Source organism: Maniola hyperantus, chromosome 20, assembly GCF_902806685.2.
Source record: "Maniola hyperantus chromosome 20, iAphHyp1.2, whole genome shotgun sequence".
Lineage (NCBI taxonomy): Eukaryota > Metazoa > Arthropoda > Insecta > Lepidoptera > Nymphalidae > Maniola > Maniola hyperantus.
In genome coordinates this window covers 8535393-8550792 of record NC_048555.1, presented here as the reverse complement: position 1 = coordinate 8550792, position 15400 = coordinate 8535393, and the positions used below count along the sequence as shown (strand labels likewise).

The 15400-nt window shown below is 38.3% G+C and overlaps 1 protein-coding gene across 3 annotated transcripts in view; it reads right to left on the bottom strand.

Moving 5' to 3' along the window:
- Window positions 1–1337: 1337 nt before the first annotated feature.
- The window catches only part of LOC117991996 (angiogenic factor with G patch and FHA domains 1), a 37897-nt gene continuing 23834 nt past the window's right edge, over window positions 1338–15400 (bottom strand). For all 3 annotated transcript variants that reach the window (XM_069505209.1, XM_069505207.1, XM_069505208.1), the window contains 3 exons: window positions 5364–5597; window positions 4845–5084; window positions 1338–2031 (listed from right to left, as the gene is read on the bottom strand). In XM_069505209.1, the coding sequence (XP_069361310.1) occupies window positions 1861–2031; window positions 4845–5084; window positions 5364–5597 (645 nt within the window). In that variant the 3' untranslated portion in view covers window positions 1338–1860. The remainder of the gene's footprint in view (window positions 2032–4844; window positions 5085–5363; window positions 5598–15400) is intronic.

Here is a 15400-nt window from a genome sequence, read left to right as displayed (position 1 = left end):
AACGCGTCTTCAAGTGCAATTTAATTACACTCCAGCAAACAATTTCCATATTATGCGTAGGATGACTTCGTAGTTTGTTCATCGTGGAAGCGATAATTTTAATAGAATCCATTAAGGCGAGCGGCCGCGTTAACTTGAATTGGCACGTCAATAGACGCCTTCTATTAGCAGACGGGGCGGCTAGACGGGAACCACTCCTGCGCATTACGAGGCGACGGTTGCTCTAGACACCATAACCTACAATGATCATTGAGTTACAGACAATAGTGTCAGATTCTTGTTAAAAATTAACTAGAATTTTTAGAAATGATCTCATTGATTTGACAGCGATTTAGAGTGATTTAGAGCAATCGCTCTCTAATCAAATAAAACACAATTTGTCAGATTATGTTGGTGTGTTATCGCGTGAGTGTACAAATTAAAAATATACCTAGGTCTTGTACTCCATGTGAAAACCATAGAGAAACGATGTTTATAATAAACAATAGAAATGCAGATCTCGATTTCATGGAAATCATGGGACAAAAATTAACCATCGATTTACTTAGGTAGGTACCTGACGATAGACGTTGGGGTCCCAAGGAGCTGGAATGACACTCTCGCACCGGAAATGACAGAGTTTTGGCGTGACCTCTCAATCGACATCATACGAGTCGCAGGGAGGAGGTCGCTGGATTCAGGTGGCGTAAGACCATGGCTATGTCCAGGAGTGAACATCTATCGGTTAACGACGACAACGACGATTGTAAAGGCAGCAATATATTGACACACAGAATAAAATCAGGCCCAACATCAATCAGACCGACAGGTCCTCGTGCTCCCATCTCTACCTCTATTATAATAACTATGGCACCTCTCTGTCATTGATCTATTCAGTGTACACTTCATTAAAGTTTATTCACCATTATTTACAGCGAGGCTTTGTGCTCGTGCTCCTATTACCTCATAGTTCGTGCTATCATGTAGGCATGTTCTATTCCTTCAGCGCACAGCGGCCAGTCCACAATACCCCCTTTCATTCAGACAGTAGAAGAGAATTTTCTTCATCTCGACCTGTCGCGTACTAACATAATAATTCATGTCAACTTAATTAAATTGTGTAAATCTAGTGTTATTCTTTTTCACGGGAAGTATGATGAAAAGGATGTCCGATTTGAATCCGAGGCTCGAATTTGAATCCGAGATATTGTCACGGATGACGGAGGTCGGAGCTAGTGCTTAATACAAATAGATTTATGACTACTTCGGAAACGTATTTTCACGGATTCGAATCGGATGCTGTGCGTAATCGCCCTAACTGATAAGGTTATTAAAAAATAAAAATAAAACAATTAACGTACTTAAAAAATTTTTTTTTTAATTAAATAGGTACATTTACTCATGTCGCAGTAATATATTAAAATCAACATTTTTATGATGAAGAGCATATTTTAGAAAAAACCATGATAAATAAAATCTCCAATTGTAAATTCAAAATTGTAACATCATAAATTAACTATCATATTTCAAAACTAGACGACTTCGTTCGCGTGGATTTAGGTTTTTGAAAATCCCGTGGGAACTCTTTGATTTTCCGGGATAAAAAGTATGCCTATGTCCTTCCCCGGGATGCAAGCTATCTCTGTACTAAATTTCGTCAAAATCGGCTGAACGGTTGGACCGTGAAAGCCTAGCAGACAGACAGACAGACAGACACACTTTCGCATTTATAATATTATATAGTATGGAGGATGTATACCTAAGTAACGTTTTATAAGGTACCTACGTAATACGTATTATAACAATATAATATTTAGCTAGTCGGATGGTAGGCTAGGCTTAGACTAATAAGCTTCACCAAGTAGCTTATAAGGAAACATTTTAAGTCTCATCTGAATCCTCTTCCTCTTGCTGAAAGACCTTGGCTGGAGGTTGGAGCATCTTGGTCTTCGCTGCTAACCGCAGGGTGGCAGGACCCAGGGTCGTATCTACTCTTTTTGGTTTAATCGTGGACCCCAAGCCTGTCGTTCCTTCATTGCTGACTAGAGGAATCTGGCAAAGAAAACAATTTATGAGTACAATTATTATGACTAGCTGATGCCCGCGACTTCGTACGTGTGGATTTAGGTTTTTAAAGATTCCGTGGGAACTTCCTGGTAGTGATTCTTCTTGAAAAGTTCAGAATACTAATGAAACCCGTGTTGAGTTGCACTAAGATTTTTTTTCCGGAATTAAACCTGTTACTAAGTAATAGGGAAGAAATGAAAATGGATTGTATGCTATTATACTTATGCTATGTATTATGGATGGCTTTTTTCCAAGCTATTAGGTATACTGATCGCGATCGATTTGCTGTTACCCGTTGAGAAGTGAAAATACGGATATAAAAAATATCTACGTCATATGTACCTACCATATAAGCCTATTATTACCTATAAGCTACCATAAAAATAATTCTATGACTACTTCGGCACGTATTTTCACGGACACGGATCGGAAGAGTGCGTAACCGCCCTTAGGGTGTTTTCTGTTCGGTAACACACAACATGTCTTGGGCTCAAATTCATAGTTTGCAACCGTAGATAGAATAATAGGTAGATTTAAGTACTGTGTAACCGCGTATGAGATTGCGATAGCACGACGTAACGATGAATAACACGACAATTATTACCATTGTTTAGTAGTCAATATTTGTATTAAACGTTTTTTATGTGAAAACAAGTAAATAACTCATAAGAAATACAATTACGCCACGAATTTCTTTCTTCGAAGATTCTTTCTCTCCACTCTTTGAATAGGTATAAATACAAATCTTCTCTTCAGGAATGGCTTCTGAAACAAAACTTACTCGGATACTGAAAAACTTTTGGATATTCTAGTGTAACCCCAATTGTACACAAACATATACAAAGACACTCACATATGCACACTTATACGTGCTCATTCACTTACACCCCCACACACACGCACTCACGCACACACAAACACATACACACACACAGATAACATGTACTTCCACGCACATAATATTTTCTTTAGCTCTTTAGTCTAGTTAGTATGTAGTTAGCTTTGTACTCACCGAGCTGGAAGCCCTGTTTTCCGAGACACAGTTTCTACTAGTTCGGAAAACAGGTGCACAGTATTGTTTTAGTAAGAATTTTATAATAATTAGTTTTAAGGTACCTACGTGTCAATACTAACAAAAATATGATTTTGTATCTGGTGAAATAAATGATTTTATTTATTTATTTATTTTATTTATTAATTCTCAAAGTTTGTTTTGCAACTTCTTGTAATGTATTCTTGAAAAAACCAGTTACACGATAAGGGACAAAAAATAGGTTAGCTGCGTCTCTGTTTATCACATGAGTAACTTTATCTGCGCTCTCTTTTTAGTGCGAATGAGAAAGCAAACGTTCCTGCATCTACCTTTATTACCTACTCTATCTACGTTTGCAACCATTGCAACAAGTATAATGGGAGTGTAATTCAGCCATTAAAAAAACATTACTTACTCAGCAAAAAATAGCATAAAGTAAATAAGTATAGCACATCTAAGTAGTAAGTACACTACAATGACAGAAAAGCAGAAAAAATGGCGGAGAAGCTACAAAGTGCCAATTATAACGTCCACAGTGGCAATCAAGTAGGTACTGCCAATAATGATCGGTTAGTCATTCAGCGTCCGAGACGGTTCCTATGGTAGATGGGCCTAACGTAGATTAATACGTGTCTTATTGAATAGACAAAGAGAAAAAAACACAGGGAACCACCAGACCGTAAAAGGTTGGTATGTACGCGTCAATTACATTTAACGATAGACGGCTGTTTTAGTAGCGGTTCATTGTCTAGCGCAGTTCTTCCCAAAGTATTGTGGTGCTCGCGAGTTCGTTCGCGTTTTTATTAAATTGGGTACTCTCAAAATTTCCGGAATAAAAAGTAGCTGTCTCCGGGATGCACTATTTCTGTACGAAATTGCGTCAAAATCGGTTAAATGGATGGGCATGGCATAACTAATTCATATGGGTTTAAAAATAACTTGGTAGAGATACTATAATTTTGAAAATAAAATACTTTAAAAACGCTTAGAAAATCAGACATACTCGTACCTTAGTAATGCGATTAGTTTGAAAGAATTTAAATTATCAAAAAAATTAATAAGTATTACGCGCATAATAGCGCGGCATAAAATAATTATTATTAGGATCAAGTATTGAGAGTTGAGACGTTTTCGACGAGCTCCTTGTCTATATTTTTTGGTATAATTTATTTTATTTTTCAGTGATACATGCACTTGATGAATCTATAGAATTTTGTAAGTATAATTTATTTGTATAAAAAACTTTTATTTCAAGTCAAAGAAAACCTTAGCTAGTACAGACTTTCCATAAAATTATTCTAGAATTATACAAACATTGAATATTTAGGATTAGGTACTCGTCTCACTTCTAATGCTTCTAATTAATCCATGTTTGTAAAATATTTTCATTTAAAGCATGTACCATGATAACTTTTAGCTCTACTAACTTTAAACTCTACTATGGTAGCTACAGCATCACTTCGGGAAGCACGGTTATATATTAGATGAACAGTGAACCTAGACGAACGGAAGTGAAGATTTCCTGTGTCATACGCGCCTGGTAGCCGCTAGACTACTGTCGAGAAAAACAACTCCATCTGTGTCGATATCAATGCTACTTACTATTGAGTACAAATTTTTGAAACACATGCGAGATTTTTGAAAGAGTGGGGCCGGTAAGGGCTTGGACTAATGTAAAGCGGCGAACTGTAGAGCAGGGCGTCCTGTGCGCGTACGAGTGTGCTTCATGTTACAGGTACAAGAAATTGTATAAAGGACGACTCACTGTAGTGTCCGACTGTGAAATCCCGGGTCCACTGCTGCCGCTAACACTGCCCTTACTAAGCGTAAATGTCGTATCATCCGAATCCTCTTCCTCTTGCTGGGAGACCTTGGCTGGAGGTTGGAGCATCTTGGTCTTCGCTGCTAACCGCAGGGTAACAGCACCCAGGGTCTTAGAAACTACTCTTTTTGGTTCACTCGTGGACCCGAGGCCTGTCGTTCCTTCATTGCTGACTATAGGAATCTAGCAAAGAAAACGATTTTTATGAGTAAAATAATAATAATGCTTCTAAATAATCCATGTTTGTAAAATATTTTCATCTAAAGCATGTACCATGATATCTTTTAGCTCTACTAATTTTAAAATCTACTATGATAGGTACGCCATCACTTTCGGAAGAGTGGGGCCGGTAAGGGCTTGGACTAATGTAAAGCGGCGAACTCTAGAGCAGGGCGTCACACTGCGCGCGTACGAGTGTAATATATGTTATAGGTACAAAAAACTGTATAAAGAACATCTTACTGTAGTGTCCGACTGTAAAGGTCCAATGCTGCCGCTTACACTGCCCCTACTACGCGTAAAGGTCGTATCATCCTCTTCCTCTTCCTCTTGCTGGGAGACCTTGGCTGGAGGTTGGAGCATCTTGGTCTTCGCTGCTAACCGCAGGGTGGCAGGACCCAGGGTCTTAGAAACTACTCTTTTTGGTTCACTCGTAGAACCCAGGCCTGTCGTCCCTTCATTGCTGACTATAGGAATCTGGCAAAGAAAACGATTTTTATTAGTACAAATATTATTATATATTTATGACTGTGCTTATACAAAAAGGTTTACGTATAACAATGCGTCAGGGTTCGATACAGATACACGCTAGATATGCGACTGAAGACGTATTTTTCAAGCAACACAAATACCATTTGGCATACAGCATCAATTTTAATTCCCGGTACGCTCGAATATCTGTGCTTGTAACTCAAATCTTATTTTACAAAAGTGGTTTCTAAAATCTAGACAATGATTGTCGATGGAAGAAAAAGGAGGAAGGAGACATAACGGATATCAGAAAAGATTAAAAAAAAACCGGCCAAGTGCGAGACAGACTCGCGTACCGGCGGCGTTCCGTACTATAGTCGTATTTTTTCGACCTTTTGCACGATAAATCAAAAACTATTATGCATTTAAAAAAACGGTACCTATTATACGCGGCATAATAAAGAGTTATTATATTATTAGGATAAAGTATTGAGACGTTTTCGACGAGCTCCTTATGTCTATACTTTTTTGTCTAATTTCGTATTATTTTTCAGTGATACATGCACGGGATGAATCGATATAACTTTGTTAGAAAGCATATTTGAATAAAAAAACTTTTATTTCCAGTCAAAGAAAACCTCAGCTTGTAGAGATTTTCCATAAAATTGTTCTAGAATTTTACAAACATTGAATATTTAGAATTAGGCACTCGTCACACTTCTAATGCTTTTAATTAATCCATGTTTGCAAAATATTATTATAAACTTTAAACTCTACTATGGTAGGTAAGGCATCACTTTGGGAAGCACTGGTATATATTAGAAGAACAGTGAACCTAGACGAACGGAAGTGAGGATTTCCTGTGCCATACGCGTCTGGTAGCCGCTAGACTGGTGGTCCATGGGTTCAACGAGATGGAGAAAAACAACTCCATCTGTGGCGATCTCAATGCCACTTACTATATTACCACCTCTGCTATTACTAATTTTTGAAATACGTGCGGAATTTTTGAAACAGAGGCCGGTAAGGGCTAATGTAAAGCGGCGAATTGAAGAGCAGGGCGTTACACTGCGTGCGTACGAGTGTACTATATATTATAGGTATAAGTCCCGCAAATTGCTAATAGGCGTGGCCGCCTTTTTAGTGACGTCAGCACTAGACTGAAGTTACGAGCTGATGGTATATTTTTATTTCGGCTGACGTCAAAATGACGTCATTTCGATGTTAAGGAGACATGGTTCCAGCGCAATAGTAATTTGCGGGACTTATACAAGAAACTGTATAAAGCACCACTGTAGCGTGCGACTGTAAAAGCGCCTCGGTAGCCACCCTCAGAGCTTCCCAATATGCGCTGAGGGGGCCAGGCCACCGCCACCGAGCGGGTAGTAGGTAAAAAATCCTACATTATGTACCTTTTTTTTAGATTTTTTTCCTTTTGTCTTTCTTGACTTTTTACAACACTACATTTTTGTACTGAAAACAATTTTTTTTTTATCAAAAATATATCTTATCCCTAAAACATCAGTTTCTTTTTCGCAACTCAAAGCGTTCTGTGAGTCGCTTAAAAAATAATCGCTTGGAGCTCCCAGGCTATAATATGTTATTGCCGCGCAATTACAATATTTCATGTGAAATTATAGCTGATCATTGTAAAAACATCATCCATCAGAACATAACTCAGGCGCACGGTAGCTAGACGGCCATTTAGTAGCGAATTGTGTATTTAAATTTTATTTATAACCACACGAATACAGCTTTCGAGATGGACATAAAGATAATTAAACGCTTGTTAGATTTCACTTTAGCCATGTAATAGTGGCAGTAAATTTAAGCCTTTTGTACGAATAAAAAGGAACTGTCTCTTTGTCTGGCCATGACTTTTTCTTACAACTCCTTCTGTAGGTATATTATATGCTTTACGATCGTACTAACTAGGAACAAAACCTACCAATAAATAATACTTGAGACTATAGATAACGATTAAAACAGGGTGTAATCAGAACTCTAGCAAAAACTTAGCGGTATTGTTACACTACCTAAACACAATCCAATACCAATAACTATTTGCCTCATTTTGTAGTTTTAGTATTTTTCAAATCCGCAATGTATAGCGTGCAAAACTCGGGTCAATGCCCCACCTACGTCGCGGCATTGACTCCGAGTGGCTTACTTACGTCAGTCAGTCTAGCTTCAGTCATTATGTTTTATTTGCAATATATCGTGTGAACTTTTACATAATACCTATAGGTTTTTTTGGTGGTATCATATCAGTAACTATCAGTACCCTGTCTTCGTTTTTGCTAGAATTCTGGTAAAAAGAAAGAAATCATTCGATATACTAAGTAAGAAATCATTAACAAACCGCACTGATCACTAAGACACTGGAACGAAATTCTTATCTGACCTCATAATTTCGAAAAATCTTCGCTTCTAGCTTCCGTTTTCCCCAACAATTTCAATATTATTTAATTTTAAAAAAGAGTACCTACTCCCAAACCAAGAAAAGCTTAAAGATAAAAAAGCTTCGTATCCATTCGACCATCCTTGACTTAAGGCGAATTGAGCCTATTGAAATGGATTACGTCTGCTCGTACCTACACCTCCACTATTTAGTGGAGGTGTAGGTACGAGCAGACGTCTTGTTTACCTAGGGGATTTATACTTAAGCCCCTGTCAAAATATTGATCTGCGAAACCCACATGGCGGCGTACCTCAGACTGAGGTCTTGACTGGAATATGAAGCTAAAAGAGAGAATGTGAAAAATCATCAGTCATCAAATACCATTAAATGACCAGCCCTTTTGTCTGCTCTCTAAGCTATAAAAATGAGATTCCAATAAATCCAACCCAAAACCGATACTCCTGTCGAAAAAAAGGAGAGGAAAAAAACGTAGCTTTGTATAAAATATGATACCGTTGGGCCAAAAATACAAGATGCATAAAAAGGCATCTTATAAATGAACTTGCAGATATAAAAATCCAAAAATAAAACAAGATTTGACGAGAAGCTCTTAATTTTGATAGCAGTTCTTTATACCTACACATTCGTAACTTATGCGATGACTGTATCGCGGCGAGTCATATAAAGCTCATGTCCGAGAAAGATATCAGATTGATACCTACGTCTAACTTTCGCACGCGGAGTCTCTCGCATTATCTAATTTATATTGTTTTTTGACGACCTCCTTGGCGCTGTGGTCTTATAGGAGTTTGATTCCCAGAGGCGTTAACTAATTTCTAAAATTGTATCTGATCTTGATTGGTGAGAGGTTTCGGTCGTGACAAGTAATAAGCTAACTTGTCATCAAACAAAAGGATTACCGACTAGTTTTCCCCCGCGACTTCAATCGCATGACATAATTTATAGCTTCTCGTACACAGTTAAAGAATTCAGAATTAGATCATTAGTGCCGGAGATTATCCCCAACTATACAAAACTAACTTTTACCTCTATGATATTATTGAGTAAAAATTGAGAAGTAGGTACCTACTCTTTTATGATCATAGATATCTGAACCTACGATTTTTTTATATAACAGCCTTGCTAGCGTTATTTTTTATATTTTAAATGGGGGCATTATAAAGCATTAAAGACAAACACTCGCTGGATGCGGGTCGTGCCAGTAATGCAGGCATGGTTTTTGCCATAGCTAAGTTACATCAGTATGCTAAAGACAGAGTTTGTATAGTTTGGATAGAGTATGAGTATGATTAGTGTCTGTCGATGATGCTGATGACCTTAAGATTAAAACCAACGTTTTGATAGCGGCAGTTTTCAAGGTAAAAAGTCTTATAAGGGTCGCAGGTCGTGGGCGCTGTATGCAAGTAGGGTTGCCAGGTCGCCAAATCTAGTAGCCGGACAGACCAGCCAGTTTGGCCGGACATTCGAGTAGAAAGGCCGAACACCCTACATTATTGAGGGTTTTGTGTCTTAGTATTTAATAGGTACGACAAAAAAATTGTATGTAAAATCAAGTTTTTTTTATTATTGTCATAAATCATGTTGTCAGGCGGCACTGCCGCCTGCGGGAGCGACCCACAGTCGCCTTGCCTGCGCTCGGCCACGCTCGTTTGCGAAATCTAAAAAGCCTTACAAAAGCCGGACAAGCTGGACACCGTTTATTTTGGCCGGACACGCAATCAAAAACCTGGCAACCCTATATGCAAGTATAAACTGTGCCATATACTACTTTAACAGCAATCTACTACTTACTACTACTTTAACAGCAGTAGGTATATTATAGTTAGGACTAAATAGATACACTTTTTTACCACACGAAACATTAGGTACAAAGGTAATAAATAGAAAACTAAAGTGCACAAAGGTGATCTTATCAAGTTATCACTTTTAAATGATTTCCGCCAGAACTACAGAACAGAGCTTTGCATGGTTGTGCGAGGATTTCTGAAGCTATTCAATTGCCTAAACGAAATACACAGTGTCGGTTGCGTCTTCAGTTTATATAGTTATTTAATTAAGGACTGATTTTCAATCTCCAAATAATCTTTAACTGAAAAATAAACTCTTGCCAAAATGTGTTTATTTGTCAGTTAAAGTTTATTTGATAATCCGGTGTTTGACAACTAGTCAAATCAGTATCTTTTTATCAAACGTCAAAACACGCGCTTAGTATGCGAGCTTCTATCAAATACTGGCATGTGACGTCACAATGATTTGACGTGGTTTTTTAGTTTAATCGATAATTTAAAATGGTTATTGCACTTAAAACTATCAAAGGACGCGGATTTTACGTATTTTCTAAGACCCTCTATTTATTGACTGAGAAACAATTTATTTTTGATATAGGCAAATACCGCATTGAAAAGCGAAGTAAAGAGTAGGCCATTTGATACCATCTATTAGTACCAGTCAGCAAATTACCTATTCATGATTAAATAACACTATAAGCAACCAGTTTTTTAGATAGCATACCTGCTGTATATTCTAGGCTATTACGTAGACGCATCAGACGATGCAGTTTAGATAGGCGATTCGACGCGCTCTGACGACCTGACGAGTCTCCGATATAAGTCGCTGATACGGCGATAGACGTCATGCACTTTAAATTAGATAAGGCTGATTTAGTCATTTAGCTTGCTTTCAGTCGTAAGAATATCTAGGTATACCTAAGGTAAAACTTGTTTTATATCTTGTCCACACTAATATATATAAATGCGAAAGTATGTCTGTACATCTGGCTAATAGAGTTGACGACGCTTATGATTATTATGGTTTTATGTAGGGCCCGTAGGGGGGGGCTAACCCCCCCCCCCCCCCTGACTTCGTCAGCATGTATTTAGGTTTCTCTTAGGAATTTTCTATTCTATATAAATTCTATCTAAATTTCTATTAGGAACTCTTTGATTCTCTGAAATAAAAAGCCTAGTTTCGTTTCCGGGATGTACCTATATATGCTACGCTATCTCTGAATAGTATTGTTTTAAGGAGTAAGTTATAGTTTACATTAATTGTACCTACCTACTTATATTCGGGCGAAAGACTGGCTTCCCATAGCACAGGGAATCCTAGTTTGGGGGCCAGGAACTTTGCACTGCTACTTCCATTGAATCAAATAAAGATATATAAATAGAAATAAAGATTATTACTATTGTACGCTCTTTCGGCTGGGTGAGGCGAGGGTCGTACACACAGAAACAATGATCGGTAGACTTGTATTTTTATTGCACACACACAGTTTTGTCTTATTATAAGTAATTACTGTAGATCGTAACATAAGTGATCTTCTTTATTATTATTGAGGATGGTCCGTGAAAATGTAACAGATAGATAAACATAGTACATACAATACAGACACACTTTCGCATTTATAATATCAATATAGATTGTTTGCAAATACATATATATTAAAGTTTTTTTTTTCATGAAATGATTCCGCTAAGGCCCTGACACCCCCCTTAATTCCTGGCTACGGCCATGGTTTCACGCTAAAGCAGAAAGGCTCTAAGATAACAATCCCTAATTCCAAACAACATGACGAATGCACATCTAATGCGGTCTGATTAATGTCCCCGATAGTCCGGACTTCATGGATGGTGAGGTCCGGCGCATTAATCAAAATGCACCGACGATTCAGGGACGTGTCCACTGTCCAAGGTACCTAGACTGTGAACCAAAAACTACCTACACCACAGAATACATGTACACTAATGATCCATACATTTATACATATTTATAAAAAAAACTAGATGACGCCCGTGACTTCGTCCGCATGGGTTTAGATTTTTAGAAATTCCGTGGGAACTCTTTGATTTTCGAAAAGTAGCCTATGTTCTCCCCCGGGATGCAAGCTAACTTTGTATCAAATTTGACCAAAATCCGTTAAACGGATGGGCCGTGAAAAGCTAGCAGACAGACAGACAGACACACTTTCGCATTTAGCATAATACTATGACGGTTGTGTTCATTCGTTACCTATGTATAAGCGCATCGTTCTTCCGATTGAGTAGAAACTTTGTACAGTTGTTGTTGACATCTGGCCAAAGGTTTCTGACATAGTCAACGTACACATCACAATAGGCGTTGGGCGAGTTGTACTGCATTGCAGGGCATGCTGGGCCTCCGCTAGTTATAAAAGGTTAAACTGGCATAGGTAATAACTGCTCAGCCAGCGGCGCTAGCAACATTTGTACAGCTCAAACCTCAGGAGTCCAGAATCTTGAGAATTTACATATTGAATCTCTATAACGTAGACCATTACTAAAAGAGGATTTCGAAAAATTCCATCTGAGCGAAGCCGGGGCGAGTCGGATAGTTAAGGTATAAGCAAGACAATGACGGGTTCAATTTGTGGGTTGTATAACTAGTACAGTAGCCGGCAAGACCTTTAGAATAGAATAGAATAGAATGTTTTTTTATTCATGTAAACTTTTTACAAGTGTTTAGAATGAGATTTCGGCTTTGTAGAGCGTTGTCTCTGTCACTCATACCTATGTGATGTTTTGTCGGTCTCTACGAAACCACTACGAAACCGCTATCTCTTTATAAAGGTACTACAATATTTTCTGCCGCGTGCTGTAAAATGCGTTTTGTGACGTCATTATGTTTGTTTTTAAAGATGATATTATGTATTCCGAATACGTATTTATGTACATCTGCCCAAATGTTTATCAACCACAATAGTTCTTATTACGAGCGACACAGTTTTGCCTTAACATGATTCGTAGAATCACTTACATTTATATGTTTCTGAGATACGATATTAAATTAGTGACTTCGGGAATTTCGGCCAAGAGATTCGTATTGTAATTTGCGATAATTATTATATTTAAGTCCGCTGGTATTTATGTGAAGGAGATATATTATATTATGGGAGTTAATTGTCGAGCTTTCGCGGTATTTCGCTAAAATACCGCTTGCGAATGTCTAGACGTCGGTTTTGGTTAATGTCAAACATGCAGAATTTTAAATTTGCATTTAATTATTCACTATTACAGTTCACGTACGCTCAAGCAGGTAGCACCGCATTGCATCACAAAAGAAGCACTGGGTTCACTTTCATACAATATCAACAAGTCGTAATTAATAAAACACGACTGTTTTTTTGGCAAAAAACTAATAGTTTAAAAAAATACACTTGAAAAAGGTGGCGTACTAGAGTCCCCACGGGATTTTAAAAACCTAATTCCACGCGGACGAAGCCGCGGGCATCATCTAGTACCTATTATATAAACGGAAAAGCTGACTGACTAAATGACTGACTGACTGATCTATCAACGCACAGCTCAAACTTCTGGACGGATTGGCATGCAGATAGCTATTATGACGTCATAATCGCTATGCAGATAGCTGTTTTGACGTAGACATCGCTTACGAAAGGATTTTTAAAAATTCAACCCCTAAGGGGGTAAAAAAGGGGTTTAAAATTTGAGTAGTCCACGCGTACGACGTCGCGGGAATAAGCTAGTCTAAATATATAAAAGGAAAAGCTGACTGATCTATCAACGCACAACTCAAACTACAGCAAGGATCTTTGAAAGCTAAGAAAGGAGTTTTGAAAATTCAACCTCTAGGGGGTGACCCCCTTAGAGATTGAATAGGGGTTTAAAATTGGTGTAGACCACGCGTACGAAGTCGCGGGTATAAGCTTCTACGTATATAAAACACTAGATATGAAACCTATTCAATAACACAAGTACCCGGACAAAGCCTCAAATGCCAAACCATCAGTTTAGAAGTAGGTAGGTAGTTATTTTTACTGACGCTGATACATAAAATCAGGAATTGTTTGCATGCGCATTCGAGTGGTCGCCAGTGGTCGTAAACCGACTCCACCAATGACTACCATTCCTATGCAGATGTACCAACGACACGCGAGCCGAGCCAAGTATTAATGCATTATGTTCCCGCTATCCTTACTAATACTTACTTACCTCCAATCATTGCCTAGTAGCTATTTGAATAAATTCTATAAGAAAATAAATAACGGTAAGTATGCAAAAAGGCTACAAAAGCGCAAAACCAAGGATTGTAGAAAAGTGATCCCCTCTAGCTTCAGAGAACGTCCGTCTACTTATTGTAATTTGTAACGAAGCAAAAAGAATCTATACTAATATTATAATTGCGAGAGACAAACTGTGATACAACAACAAAACTGTGATAGCCTAGTGGTTAGGACGTCCGCCTTCTAATCGGAGGTCGGGGGTTCGATCCCGGGCACGCACCTCTAACTTTTCTGACTTATGTGCGTTTTAATTAATTAAATATCACTTGCTTTACCGGTGATGGAAAACATCGTGAGGAAACCTGCATGCCTGAGAGTTCTACATAATGTTCTCAAAGGTGTGTGAAGTCTACCAATCCGCACATGGCCAGCATGGTAGACTATGGCCATAACCCTTCTCAGTCTGAGAGGAGACCCGTGCTCTGTAGTGAGCCGGCGATGGGTTGATCATGATGATGATGATAGTTTTGAACTAATAACTAAGAACTCATAACTAAAAAGAGACAACTATCCTACAAAGAAAGCTTGCATTTCCATCAAAGTCAGATTTTTTTGCGTAGGTAAATGTAGGTTTGCCAATATAAAATGGCAAGTCTGTCTGTGACTTTCAAGCACTGAGAATTCAACCTCAAGAGTAGGTACGTATATACAAGGTTTTGCATGAAAACAAAATCGTAAAAAGTTGGCGGGGGACAGAGGAGAATGCTTTGTTGTGATTGGTGGACTCAAAAGTCACATAATCAAGACAATGTGCGGAATGAGGGTACCGAACCGGCGCGCGGCGTGGCCCCAACTTTTATGCTAAACAACTGCCTAAGCTTGGCGATCGGGGGTATCCGGCTATTAGGCGTCTATAGGTGGTGGTCTGTGGTTTCAAAACACTCATAAAATCAAGTGGCTAGTAGAAAGATATATTTCCGTCTGTATTGCGCCTGCGCTCGCTCTGCATCCGAATGTGCAGTATTATTTAATCAACCTATCGTAACCCAATAAAGCCCATAAGGATATCAGTTTATTGTTATAGTTCAAGCTGCGTCAGGAATATTTAAGCAGCAATAACACTGACTGCTTTTAACGATGACAGGTTTTACTACGATTTCATTTTGATGATACATAATGATGAGTCTGAAGACATTTGAGTTTAACATCGAGAAATTTCATCAGTCGGAATGGCCTTAAAAGAATAGGTACATTCTAATATTTAAAAGAGTTAAGTTCTAGAGAGCGCTAGATTAGCATAAAAGAGCCGAAAGATTACGACTAGCGAATACTTAGAATCAAAGAAAACGCTGACTCACAAGACGCAACAGGATAACTTTCTTGGAAGGGAATGAACAGCGAGTGATT